The sequence below is a fragment of the Epargyreus clarus genome, unplaced genomic scaffold (assembly GCF_041222505.1).
Source record: "Epargyreus clarus isolate Ecla_fem2 unplaced genomic scaffold, WU_Ecla_fem_2.2 ptg000010l, whole genome shotgun sequence".
Classification (NCBI taxonomy): domain Eukaryota; kingdom Metazoa; phylum Arthropoda; class Insecta; order Lepidoptera; family Hesperiidae; genus Epargyreus; species Epargyreus clarus.
This window is the reverse complement of record NW_027332218.1, coordinates 8745622-8760470: the sequence shown is the minus strand read 5'-3', so window position 1 is coordinate 8760470 and position 14849 is coordinate 8745622. Positions and strand designations below refer to the sequence as shown.

Genomic DNA, 14849 nt, shown 5'->3' with positions numbered 1-14849 from the left:
TGAAATAACTGTGGAGTTGCCTACACGTATTAGGGTTTCACCGTGTTGAAGATGATTATTGAAAAAATATCTTTAAGCACAAGTAACGCTGCATTTAACTTTAAATAGTTGATCGGATTTGTTATTTAAATCAAATAACAAAAAATACCGAGAATAATGACCATATGTTACATAACTGATTGTGTCCCGATAATAAAAATAATATGACAACTACCACCTGTAATTATATCTATCTGTAAGAGGGATAGTATTTTGATAAACATTATTAAAATTGTTATATTTATATATACATATCTTTGCATTTATTATAATTTTTATTTTTTAATATTATTGTTATATATATTTTTTTATTTTTTTCTTTTTATTTCACCCTTGTGTTGATTTTTAATCTTTTATCTAATGGTAAAGCAATTTGATTTTTTATTTATTTATTGCTTGTATAATACAATGAACAACCTTAACAGTTGTATTATTTCCAATTATCGAACTATCTTTTAAGTAACCATTAAATCCTAAAGAATGATATAGCTTGTTATGTCTATGATCCTAAATTACTAAGTGTCGTTATTGTTCCTTGTCCATTATTATGACATTTCAAATAGGAACTATGTTATATAAATATATAACTGACACAATGTCCCTAGATCTTAATCAGTTATGTATGGTCTATATGGTATATAAATTATCTTTATAAAGGCAAATAATTTAAAATTATTACGAAACAATCATGTCAAATGCTCGAGAGCAGTAAGCATTCACCTGATGTGGCATGGCTTTTGACTCTTTACAGCTACAATAGTAACTGCGACTTGTGCAACTTTTAAAGTCTAATCATGTGTTATCCGTCCCACAGTTTCCTAGAGGCTAGTGTTCTTCCTTTAAACTATTTTTTCCTTTAGTCTATCTATCACCATCTAGATAGATGGATAGTTCCTTTAGTAAATTACTCTTTAATATGCTGATCTACCTAGATACCAAATTCTTATGAATGGTTAAGCCAAATTTAGGTTCTTCTAGAGTATTACAAAAGGATATAAATTGTCATCTCTATATCCTGTATCATGTACATTATTAATCTGAATGATTCTTCAATAAAATGCTCATTCATTAAAATCATTACACCCACTCGATAGTAATAGTTGTGTCTATCTACTGATTATTAGTATTTTGTTATATGGGTTATTTACCCAATGTGAAGGACATAATACCCTATTAGAATGGGTGAATATCCGTTGTATCCTTCTACTTAATAGTAGTATCTTGTTATAGTTGTTATATAGGTAAATATCCAATATGTAAGGGTCCCTTATTTGAACGGATGAATATCCATTAGGTATATTCTACTCAATAGTAGATTATTTTATGTGAGTAAATACTCAATATAAACAGGTTAGTACCCATGAACGGGGCTAAATAGCACCCTATTTCTTGTAATGTAGGTAAATATCCAATATGTAAGGGTCATAACCTTATTTGAACGGGTGAATACCCATTAGGTATATTCTACTCAATAGTAGATTCTTTTATGTGAGTAAATACTCAGTATAAACGGGTTAGTACCCATGCACGGGGCTAAATAGCACCCTATTTCTATGTTCATAGCTTTATATAAGCGAGATTTATATAAGGATTTAAATAAGCGAGATCACCTAAATAGGTGACAAGCTTAGTTAATGAACATAAGACGTCAAATTCCTTGCTACAGAACAATATGGTAATCTAAAAATCCTTTGCTTGGAAAAATATATATGTAAAAATTTACCTTGTCATTCCTCATGAATATATAAGATTATCATCTTATCTTTAATAAATGAAAATAATACATTTTCAATTTGCGACGGCATTCGTAATGGCCGCCTAGTACAAGTCTTCAGAATAATTTCGTCAAAATTCTTTATTTTCCATTGTAACTTTTCTGCACAATATAATTCAATATATCACACCTACGTCATTTATAAATTATTAATTGAAATATTTGTTATAAATTAACAATTTTTACTATAAATTACTTATTTTATTTCTTATTTTGAAAAATCATAAATGTACACAGGCTGCACGAAAAACGATAATGACATTTACCGGTAGGGGGCGCTATAAGTAGGTTGGATATTGTTTTAAATTATTTGAATTCGAGGTTTTTAGCTCTGAATATGCGTGACACAAGGCTGACGACTGGCGGTGTACTACATGTCAACATTATCATTGAAGAGACTATGCAGTGAAGTACAATAACTGAAAGCGAATTATCAAACGTTTCTTTATGTCAGAAAATGAAATCAATATCTGTCTCGTTCGCACATTGTAAATGGTAAACAAAATAGCGAGCCGTCATTCAGCGCCTGCGCAACACTCTCTAAGAATCTTATTTTATCTGAATGAAATTAAGTTATATGTACGAAATTTATATAACCTTACTTTCTACAAGCTTTATGCAATGTTTTGGTGATATTTTTTGAGATATAATGTTTTGAATATATAGTAATTCATGACTTTTGTTATGTGTGCATTAAAATGCACACTGCCAACGACATACAATATTACTGTTTGTAAATATTGTGTCTTTAAATGCACACTGCCAACTTTGCTACTATATACTAAGGTTCTGCACACAAGGTAGGGGGTTGGGTGAACAAAGTTCAGACAAGTTTTTTTTTTTTATAATTCATGACTGAAATTAATATTTCCCCGTTTCCACTAAATTCCCAGTCCTTAGCTTGCAATATTTTTTTCAGATGACTGGAGGCCGAAAAATTCTAGCTTTGGTGTCTAAATTGCGTAATTAAATCGGATGTAGAATCCAGCAAATCCCTAGAAAGATGAATTCCAGATGTCTAGGTCTCATAAAGACGTCCCTGAACTCAAGTCCTGTCCAATCAATAGCGTCTTCTGTCAAAAATGTAAACATCTCCAATAATGATGATTCCAGAACATCTTGCAATATCAATCCCAGATAAGACCAAATTCCCACTTGAGGTCGGCTATAGATGCGCCACTAGCCCTGAAGATTAAGCTGGAATGCCTCAGAAAAGTATATCTTCTTACCACATCCTTCAAACAAGTGGAATAAAGTCCAATCATACGCTCAAATTTAATACAACATTCTAACGGAAACATGGATGCAGGTCTAAACAGACAAGTCGCTTTATAGCGTACAAATGTGATAGGCCATTGTTAGTATTGTCCCCACAGATCCTGGACATCTTCGTTTGTAATTCCTGGTTGCTGTTTCGTCATGGGAACAGCGGTAAACAAAAATTATTGCCACTCAAAAAGTTTCGAGTCGCTTTATGTGGGAACTGTGTTTTTTTGGGAGGAGGTCTTCTAATCTCTCAACTCAACTAAAATATCTCAAAACTTGTCTAAAGTGAATCAAGTTATACAGTCTACTAAGGTTAACCTGTGAAATATACACTAAAATTCAAATTTATCCGTTAAAACATTAAAGTTTATAGCTTAGTTCTGCACAATTAAGGTTAAACTGTGAAATATACACTAAAATTCAAATCTATCCAATAAAATTAAAATTTAAAATTCAGTTCTGCCTCTTTAGTTAACTAAGTACTGTTAACTTTCAATCATAATTTACTTTAAAGTAGTCTCGTTATCATAATCATTACAATAGCATACGCAACATTATAATTCGAAGTGCGCAACTACGGCCGAAAGCATAACGAATTGCTTTTAAATTGTCCGACTGTATGTCTCTATATGTGTTGGCTGCTCTACACACCTGGCGAGTTCATTTACAATTTAAGTGGTTTTCACTGGTGTCTTATGTATAATAATTGCTAGATGGTTTCTAAGGCTTTGAGCCATAAATATAGATCGCACATGATATTTTAGTGTAAACGACTTATCGTTATATGATGCGATTCGATGGAGCAAATTTTGTTTAATATCTTTGTAGTTATTAAATTAGGTATTAAATAAAATATTAAGTAAGTAAGTACCTAAAATTTGTTTAACGGGAGGAGCCAATTGACTAGCGGTCTGCCTTATATTAATTTGTTACTATATGCAAATGTAACTTATATAACTTCAGTGGGAAATTGTCAATTAAATATTGTATTTAGCTTGTAGGATAACATTAATATCTTTTACGTATACATAAAACACAGGAAAAAAGGCTACAATGTAATGTAACTTTTGTTGTGAAACTTGTCCAGAAAAGTAAAAAAAAATGGATTAGAATGTCAAGCTCAAGCTAGCATACTATTCTCAGCATAATAATATCTTATAGATACCACAATAACCTCATAGATAACAAATTAATACCTTCTATTTAATATTACATAATTCCTATAACAACCTTAGTAAATAAATCCCGAAATAAAGCTTATACTTACATTATTGTACCAAACAACGCTAGCCTATTTACGGCCGCCAAAAATGACAACTCGAGAGTCACTTAATTTTGGACTCGTTCTCGAGTGCTCTCAACCACGGGAGTGTAGAGCGGCCATAATTTCCAGTTCTGACCTTGGTCTGGATTCCGCAAAGCTATCCACTTTATCACATGACTGCCGATTGTTAATATCAATTAAATTTATACCCTTACGAAAGGACTGCAAGGATAATTGCTCTCTCTAATAGCTGTTTAATTGTTACTTTTGATTCTTATAAAGAAGTTAAATCATTTGTGTTTTGTTAGTAGTGTAACGATGATAATATTGTCTTTTGATTCAAAAGTCTTTTGTTTAACTCCTAATTTTTTACATTGTAAATAGTCGCGGAATAGTCTATTTGATGAGATCTTCTGTTAGATTTCGTCCCGTCTTCGTCCACACTAATCTCCTAAACTATTGAACCGATTTTAGTGAAATTTATCTATATTTTTGTGAGAGGATAAGGTCATCTAGTTTATAATAAAGATATCTAAGATACTCTTTAATCCGAAAGTCATTAATATCACAAGTTCGATTTATTATCATTTTTAGTATAATTTAATTTCAAAATGTTTTTTAATGTTTGGGCAATCATAAACGTATAACATTTAACCATTAAATGAAATACAATTTGTGCCAATAATGTACTTCAAGGCGCTGTAGGAAGTAGGAAGCAATAGATAAAACGGAACTATGCTCATGGCTTATAATATCAGCTGAGGGCAAGGTGATCTACTAAGCTTAGTAAGTAGGTATAAGGGCTCACGAGTGAGGTCGGTGATCCATGAAAACTATTGACATATAATATTTTTATATTAATACGCTCACTGTATATAAAATGGGACGAGGGAATAAAAATGGCTTTAAAAAACAAAACTGGTAATATAATAATCGACGGACTATGCATTGGCACCCGCTACAGCCTAAAGGTGTATAAAGGTGTGGTAAGGGAGACAGACTTTTCCGAGGTGTTCCAGCTTAGTCCTCAGGGGTAGCGGCGCATCTGTGGCCGACCTCAGGTAGGAATATCTAGTCCTATCTGGTGTTGATTACAGATGTCCATGGGCGTCAGTAGCCACTTACCATCAGGTGGACTGCATGCTCGTCTGCTACTCCTATATTATAAAAAAAATGGTTTGACGGATTTTAACATATGAGGTGTCGTTGGTCGTATAAGCAGTCGGATGTTAGTTTTTAAAATAAATAATAATATAAAAATAAATCTTATATATAAAATTCTCGTGTCACAATGTTAGTCTCCTCCGAAACGGCTTTACTGATTTTCACCAAATTTTATATGTATATTCAGTAGGTTTGAGAATCGGCTGCTATCTATTTTTCATACCCCTAAGTGATATAGGTTGTTCACCTTTAACATTTTTTATTTATATGGCAACACAACGTCTGCCGGGTCAGCTAGTAATAAATAATAAATGACTAGTCTGCATTAGATTAGTTATATAAATAATAAGACTATTAATTATATTAGTAAACACTTTCCTTTTATAAAAATGATTGTAATATGGTTACAGACAATGGGTATTTAAACTGACACCTAATATAATGTGACTTGGTTAGTTACATGTTTAAGAACCGAGTTTCACCGCTTTATAAAAATAGTATATCATTTTTAATCTCGCCATTCAAGCCAGAATATAATGTCGCTTACATTGCTACGAGTACCTTGCTAGACACTGTAGATATAAAAATATACTCCTGTGTATATGAGTCGGCTTTTATTGCGTCATATTTCTTTTTCATCGTCTGGTACATCTCAATACATGTACCGGAGGGCTCCTAATAGTCAAGGCCATATATTATGTAATAACATATTGTGCTTCCGTTAATATAAAATACTTTAATAATTAATTTTTTATTCAGCTTTTTACAAGTTTTATAAAACATTAGGAAACTTTGCCGAAAGGATTAGAGCAATCTGGTTTTCAGAGGTAGTAATGTATCTGTAACTATAATATTTTTATATGTCTATCTTTATTATCTATCCATACCTCTTACGGTAACAATTTCTAGATATTTTTTTTTATTTATAAATGATACCGTCAGAGCTTTAACTAAATCACATATGATTTATACTTCATACATTCCATACTTATATTTCATACTTCATACACAAAAATACAAGCCAATCAACAAAATGAACGGGTCATTAGTTGTTCCGGAAGCATGTAGAAGGTTGCTAAAGGCTATATATTGAGCTCGATGCATGCGCGTGCGCACACTTAGTGGACAGTTCAAGTGACCGTGACTTACTAAGTAAGTTGGATCAGTGATGTGCGTTTTTAACTATTTTATAAGTGGTTTTATATTTGTGTGATTATTTTAGTTATTTAGGATTTATGAGTGTGATTTTTGAGTAGATTTTAAGTTTAAGTCAAGTGAGTGTCGGTTAAAAATTAAGGTTTCATTATAATTATGCATATAATAAAAAGTTTAGTTTACTAAACTTTTATCATATGTATCTAGGTTAGGTTAAAGATAAATAAAAGGCTTATTATTATTATAATTATGCAATTTTAAATAAATAAACTTGAATATTTTTTGCGACTTTGATAATATTAAATATTTACAAAGTTCAAGTTCAAACATTGACATTTAGTGTGTCCGTTTTAAATTCGTTTATTTATCATTTACTAGGTTCCGTTTGCATCTATATTTGTATGGAATTGCATGATGCTATTTAAATTTAAAGGGGTAAAGTATATAGCACGTTTTATTTAAAAATACTAAAGTCTGCCTCGTTACTATAAGAGTTAACGTGATTTTTGTTAATGCTACATTTCATCCCTTTTATTTTAATTTTAACCCGTTTAGGCGGTGATATTTCGAAAATTCTTTTGTAGTGTTTGTGTTTTTTTGAATACAAGGAACTTATGCATTTTTTTAATTCTATACGTATCTAGGCAAATTTGCTTAAAATTTGTCCGTCATTCAGTGATAGCGTTTATGACTTTATGAAGTACATATATCAATAGAAAAGACACGTAAATAGAAAAGTTAGATATGGTTTATGCTTATACTGTGGTACCTTATTATGCATCATTATTTGTACGCTAAAAACGAATAAAGCATGACTGTTCTTTGTTATGAAAGAGCCTCATCGCTGCGTTGTGAGCATATTATTATTTATTCAGAGACATGTGTTCCGGATCTTTTGTATTGAAATACTCTGGAATATGCTCCAAGGTTCACAATGATGACATAATTACATATGTATAAAGGTAGCTAGGAAAGTATAATTGTTACTTTCGTATCTAAATTTTTACGAAACATATTGTTATCTTATTAATTGGATAATAAATAAATAAATTTAGACAATGCTTTTTACTACGTTGACAAACTGTAAATTGTTAGAAATCCGTGTAGTTTTGTTAGTTATTTTTTCTAAAGTAATAATGAATTCTGCTAGACGTGTTAAGGTATTGATTATAATACTCAGTCTAAATAAATAAAACATTTTATTTGGAAACGGTAAAAATATAAAACAATATGTTACGTCTTGCTTTATGCCACCTTTTTCATGCGCACGTACATATGATGTACATATGGTCTGTATATATAAATAATTGAGATATTTGTACTAGTTCTAGATACCGTGGAATAGCGTGTATCCTTGAAATTGGTGGACTCACTGCCGTGCGTCTAGGTTATACAAATAACAAATAATTGCATCATTTGCGTATGTAAATGCTATATTGTGAAGATTCAAACTTGGCATGCCTTTATGACCGATCGACTCTATAAGTGTTTTTTTTTTTATTTCTAGATCAAAATGCGCTGTGTCATCCTCCTGGCTATCTTAGCAGCAGCTCAGGCTCGACCTGGCCTGCTCTTCGCTGATACCTTACAACCAATAGGTATACAGTACGCCCATGATTCTCCCCCGGCAGTACATCCCCATCCAGCGGTAGAACTGAACGCTGCAAGCGAAGCTTTACTCCCTCGGGAACTCCTGAAATCCAGAGACTTCTACGACAACCCGGCCATAGCCGAGGGTCTCGCTAAGGAGTCCTGGTTCACCAACAAAGAGATGCAAGTGGTAGAGCGGGAAGCTGAGAAGATTCCTCGTGAGAAAATCTACCACATTGTCAAGAACGCGGGATTCTTGGACAAACATTAATCTTTAACTGTATAATAATATTATGTAGTGTTGATTGAAACAATGGAATGGCTATGTTAAAGGGTAACGAAAGGGTTAGTATAAAGTAAACTAACGTTAAAACATATTAGCATTTAAAACAGCACACGAAATTATTTAGTTACGAATTGCTTGTATATAGTGCCATCTAATCTAATTATGAAGCTCCTCAATTATTTTGAGTAATTAGTATATTTAGACAATGACTTTATTATTCCCGGCAGAATAGAAAAATATTCTGCCATCTCTTGAAAGAAATTATGCTTAAATAATAAAAAGATCTCAAATTATATGAAAGGAAGACATTCTATTTACTTAACCATTAGCTTAAATGTTTTTAAAATTTACTTAATTTTTTATTCTTTCTTTTTATGGAACTCTGTCTTTTAATGTCTCTAAATATTGTTTTATACAAACATTCAAAATAATTATCATAGCGCTCTCAATCTTCAAGGTTTTATAAAATATTATGTAAAAATATATATAAGTTAAGTTTTTTAGTCTCCTTGCACGTTCACCTTGTTAAGTTTTATTTATACTAAGTCATATATTAAGTTACCAATATATTTAAATATGTAAATTCTTTAAATTTTTGGTATTCGGGTAAAATTTAATTATCTTAAAATGCACTGTAAATATTTGCACCAATTTAACGTCACCTTGTATTAATATTTAGGTAGTTGACATTTACTATTACAATGTAGGTAAAATGTATGTAAATATAAGGCCTGGTTCACATTAGAACTCTTAATTTTTTAATTGACTATTGCTTTGGATAGATAAGTTAAAGATTTCAAAATGTTGATATTGGGCAAAAAATGTTTGTTTCTGATTATTATTTTGTGATTTTCGAAAAACTTATTTAATGTGAACGAGGCCTAAATATTGTAAATAGACATGATTAACACAGATTTAGTTTATTTTCATATATATTTGTGCACGTAATACCTGTTAAGTTTAAGTTTACTTAAAGTTAAGTTATATTTTTTTTTAAGATTTTTTACTTATTTATAAGTTGTAATGAATGAATGAAATAGCACTTAAGAATATTTTATTAATTTTAAGTAAATATATAATTAGTAACCGAACTGTGATCTCGAACAATAAGTACCTTACGTAAGTTATTGTTTCGTATTTTGTTAATTTATTAAAATAAACTATATGTTGATATGTAGATGTTTAATTAAGTCCAAATTATAGAGATAACAACCGCATTAATTCTGATTTTATGTGGTTACTGTAAATAAATAAATTTTATTACCGAACCTAATTTGAAGTGGTCTATATAAAGAACCACTACTGGATGTAAATTTATATAACACTAGTTTTTGCCCGCGGCTACGCCCGCGTTTAAAAGAAAATAATATAACATACTAACATAACATACATAAAACTGTAAATTCGTACCTTCAACTTTGCTAAACATCATCACTTGATCAAATGAATAGTTTACGATTCAATCCTTATTAATATCGAATAAAATGATCGATGTTTTGGGTCCAAAAGATCGATTTTCTGATTAATCGATCTTAGATCGCCATCCCTAGTTCCCGTGGGATTTCCGGGATAAAAACTACCCTATGTCCTTTCTCGGGTCTCAGTGAGCGTGCGTGAAGAAGAGACAACCAGACAGACAGACAGAATTACTTTCGGATTTATAATATTAGTAAAGAAGTAAGGATGTATTTTACTGATGCATTACCAGAAACTCTACGTACTAGTATGTCGTATATAGACAAGGAATTGGAAGTCCATTTGCTTGCCTATATACAAAGACAGGCTTTCAATACTTCCTGTTAGTGCGTTGGTTTAAGCTGGTCCATCCTTTTTATAATATAGGAGTAGCAGACGAGCATTCAGTCCACCTGATGGTAAGTGGCTACTGCCGCCCTCGGATTTTTGTAATCAACCCCAGATAGGATTAAATATTCCTACCTGACGTCGGCTACAGATACGCCACTTCATTTGAGGACTAATGCTTCGAAAAAGTATGTCTCCTTTACCACACCCTTCAAACCAGAACACAGCAGCGCTTAACACTGCTGTTATTAGGCAGGAATAGGTGTAGCGGTGGTGCCGCCGGAGTCGAACCACAAAGGGTTCTAGTGCCTTTTAAATCCTATTACGGATCATTGGAAGTTGTTATGAGACGTCAATGTATCAGTAGGTAAATCTTCTATACTCGTATTATAGGACGGCAATCAATACTTATTCGTCGCTATGGTAACATGGTATGATGGTTTCTTAGGGAACGCCAAAGTTCTATTTTAACATTTTAGTCTTATTTTTTAAACTAAGTTCTGTGCAATACAGTCGGCTCCATATGCTGGCTTCTTGAAGCTTCTCCCTCTTTTACAAGTGACCCAACATTCATGTACTGGTTTTTGGACGAAATCTACGGAAAGAAAGAAATAAAAACTGATATATAGTAACTAAAGTATTCATGATTGTTTAAAAATACTTTTTATAAAAAACTGTACATCTCGGGTGAAGCCAAATGATTTGTTGTCTGTGAAGTGGTGAAGTGGTGGTAGTTGCTTTGACATTCAAAAAGTGATCTGTAAAGAACCTATTTTGAATAAAAAAAATTGATTTGATTTGATTTGAAACAAATTTTTGTTAGCGTGGCGCTAACATTAACTCTAAATTAAATAAACCCAGAACAACAATCCAAATTTCTAATTTAGATGTTTGTTCGTCCGGGGATAGAACCCGGAACCATGCCAGACCGGTATGGTGACCGCTGCGCCACACAGGTCGTCAAAAAGTTTTCAGTGCCGTAAACGTAACATGATAAATAACATAATTGTTTCTAAGATTTTAGTTAAAAGTTACCTTTCTTGCTGTCGCAGTTGAATTCATGCATGTCACACGTGTCAATGAACGTGCGCATTTCCCCACAAGAATCCATCCCACACATGGGCACCTGGTCGTGACGACAGATGTCTGCGATCTTGCATTCTTCCTCTAACTGCCAAAAAATTGGTAAACAATGTCAACATTTTTTCACAGTTTTTTTGCATGACTCTTCTGTGAAAACTGTTTGGGTTGCCTATTAGGTTATTGAGAAGGTGATCAAAACATTTGGGTCACTATTTTCAGGTTATGTAGTTAGTAGTTACGAGTCCGTAAAGTAAATATACTTAATCCTATAGTTTTCGTGAAACTCATGCCCGCATAATCATCAATGACTGAAAAGTCCTATGAGACGCAGATCACTTCAAATTAAGGTCGTTAAAAAAAGTTTAACGAACGTTTAAAGTTTAAAGAACTTTCTGTTGAATACGCATGCTTAGCTAACTTAAAACTTTAAGACATTATCCTTCATCGTTAAATCAAGATATAATTCATATCGATACCTTAATTCGCAAATCAGCCAACTCCACTTTTTATCAAAATGTTTTATTTTTATGTTATTTTGATTTCGTTCAACGCCATTTACTATCAAAATAAATAAAAAAAACATTTTGACAAAAAGTGGGGTTGGCTGATTTGCGAATTAAGGTATCGTATGTGAGTCGCATATTACCATGGAAGATTCGTATAACGTTTCTTGAATTCAAACCCCGATAGGAATGTCCAAATTTGTAATGCTAGGTAAAGTGCTTATATACTACTATATTACATAACACATTATACCTTTGCTCCATCAACGTGACTGTGGCAGTATTTTATATACGTAGACAAATATACAACAATCGAAAAATGTGTAGCATGGAACATTGCAACATCTTTTTGTTCTTCGATAAGAAAATAAAATCTTTTAACACAAAATATTATAGCTCTTTATAAAGTAAGCAATATGCATACACGAAATGCCATAAAAATATTTAAATCGAATTATGGTATGGACGTCACATTCTTTTAACGTATGTTACATGTGTACCTATAACATTTGAAGAGTTCCCTCTAATTCATCAGAGTTCCTTCACCAGATCTTGACTTGATGGCCATGGGACCACCTAGGAACTATACCCACTGAAACCAAAAAAGATTTTTAAAATCTGTTCAGGCATCTTTCAGTAGTCGGGGAACATAAATGAAAAAGATTGCGATGAATTGAGAACCTTATCTTTTTGAAGTAGGCTAAAATGATACAGATATTATATAAAATACGCGATAATTTTCTCTCGCTGAATTTTCAAGTACGCGTAGGTAGTTACATAACGTTTGAAGGCTTAGAAAGAAGCTTTACTAATAAAAACATAACAGTATTTTTTAAGGAAATCTCAACAAAGTCATAAGAACTCGTAGGAGGACTAAGCTATTACGATGTTTGAGAAGAAAATATAATTTTGCTACAAAATTGTTATCAAAACAAAATCTCGGCTTCTTAAAATTATGTTACTCCCACGATTGAGATGAATCCAACGACAACTTATTTGTTAAAATCAGTCAAGCCGTTTAGACTAGAGGGCATGCCATAAAAACATACATATATGAAGGAGTTATAGGATAATATAAACGAACTTGCAGGATTAATCACGATATATTACTTGGAATCTGTACACTACATTAAACATACACTTGACAGACAGACTGATCAAATCAAAGAGTGACACATAGATATATTTAAAAGTAAATTAATTTACATTGAGTTTATATATGTATCTTCAACAATATAATTATGTGGGATGACACCTATCTAATTTGAGTATGTTTATGTTTTCTTTTATATTTTTGGATTTTTTGCGACACTTACGTAATATTTGCATTTGAAGAAATGTCATTATGTGTTTGGTGGTAGTAAAAGTGGTAGAACCTTTTATAGTTTGACTCCGGCGGCACCACCGTAACACCTATTTCTATAATAACAGTGTAAGAGCTGCTGTGTTCTGGCTCGAAGGGGGTGGTAAGAGAGATACACATTTCCGAGGCGTTCCAGTTTAGTCCTCAGGGTTAGCGGCCCGGTGTGTGGCCGACCTCAGGTAGGAATCTAGCGTTGATTACAGATGTCTACGGGTGGCCTTAGCCTCTTACCATCAGGTGGACTGCATGCTAGTCTGCTACACCTGTATTATAAAAAAACTGACTTGTCGTCTGGCTGACTGTCTGATTAAAGCTCTGTTGTATTTTTCTTTGTCTTAAAGGTCTTGAAAAAAATTAGAGTTCGTAAAAACATCAAGCCTTTCACTTGTACGATCCCACACAGTATATACTCTCGAAAAACATTACACTTGGCTTTCGGGTAAAAAATACTGTGAATCTTACGAATAAATACGAATCAAACGAAAGAGCAAAGGTTGGGAGAAATAGACCGACAATTTGAGAATACTGATACCACTGAGCGCTTTAAAATATATATCGTTCGTGATATGAAAAATCGCGTAGGTTCTTAGAATATGTATAGTGGATATGTATCCAGTGGGAAGAAAAGACGTATCTTAAGATATTCCGCGAAACTTTGCATATGGTTTCTATTGTTTATATAAATGTGAAGGTGGTAGAACCCATTGCGGTTTGACTCCAAATCATTACCGCCACACAGAAATAGTCTGCCTAACCGTGTCTAGCGCTGCTGTGTTCCGGTCAGCAGGGTGAATGTAAGCGTGTACAGGAGACATACTTATCCCAGGCGTTCCAACTTAGTCATGAGGCCAGTGGACATCTGTAACTGACTCTATATAAAAAGATGTCTTTCGCCCTCCCTAAGGAGGTAATCATACCCTTCCACAGAAACACAAGAAGTGTTGGTTCATGCACTCTCGATACCTACTGTATGGCAGTCGCTCCTTTGGAGTGCAACTCCATGAAGGATTTTATCACCGCCAAATATACCTGATGTATTCATTCTATTTTGCTTTTGTTTTGTCTATGCTCGCCGCCTTAATGCAGAAATAGAAAAAAGCCTAAATGGTTTACATATTTATTAATGTCTATTAACTGTTTTCAAGTTGATATTGCAATCGGTCCTAAAGTCTGGTTTCTTGAACGACCTCCCCCGCTTACAAGTAACCCAACATTCATGGATGGGTCGTTGCTTGAAATCTGAAAAATAATTTCCTATTACATAACCGGTAGGTAGCCTAAAACAGATCAAATGAAGTTGGAGTAAGTTCTGTCCAAGAGTCATTATTAATGAATTGATATTAGTTATAAACAGATTTTTAAGTAGGTACATAAGAAAGTGCCCTAAAATTATTGGAAAAGTTTTAGGCATTTCTCGCATGGCGTTTCGTTTCAGGCCACTTAATTAATATTAATTTAAATGAGATTAAGTAAGTAGTGGGGACTTCATGGAAAGTTACTGGCCTACTGTAATCATTAGCATTTATTTTATAACTGATATATAAAATAAAAATATAATT

The 14849-nt window shown here is 32.7% G+C and overlaps 2 protein-coding genes across 2 annotated transcripts; one reads left to right on the top strand and one right to left on the bottom strand.

The window, feature by feature from the left end:
- The first annotated feature begins 8040 nt into the window (after positions 1-8040).
- LOC140745500 (uncharacterized) lies at positions 8041-9711 on the top strand. Its single transcript, XM_073077384.1, has one exon. The coding sequence runs from the start codon at positions 8176-8178 to the stop codon at positions 8521-8523; it is 348 nt and encodes a 115-aa protein (XP_072933485.1). The 5' UTR covers positions 8041-8175; the 3' UTR covers positions 8524-9711.
- Positions 9712-10829: 1118 nt separating this feature from the next.
- On the bottom strand, positions 10830-12264 carry LOC140745640 (uncharacterized). Its single transcript, XM_073077577.1, has 3 exons — positions 12181-12264; positions 11377-11512; positions 10830-10936 (listed from the first exon to the last, which is right to left on the bottom strand). The coding sequence occupies exons 1-3, from the start codon at positions 12262-12264 to the stop codon at positions 10830-10832; spliced, it is 327 nt and encodes a 108-aa protein (XP_072933678.1).
- Between the last annotated feature and the right edge of the window lie 2585 nt (positions 12265-14849).

Coding starts and splice junctions, on each gene's coding strand:
- LOC140745500 (XM_073077384.1), top strand. CDS start 8,176: ATGCGCTGTGTCATCCTCCTGGCTATCTTAGCAGCAGCTCAGGCTCGA.
- LOC140745640 (XM_073077577.1), bottom strand. CDS start 12,264: ATGTTCCATGCTACACATTTTTCGATTGTTGTATATTTGTCTACGTAT. Junction 11,513..12,180: donor GTCACGTTGATGGAGCAAAG/GTATAATGTGTT, acceptor ATTTTTTGGCAG/TTAGAGGAAGAATGCAAGAT. Junction 10,937..11,376: donor CAACTGCGACAGCAAGAAAG/GTAACTTTTAAC, acceptor TTCTTTCCGTAG/ATTTCGTCCAAAAACCAGTA.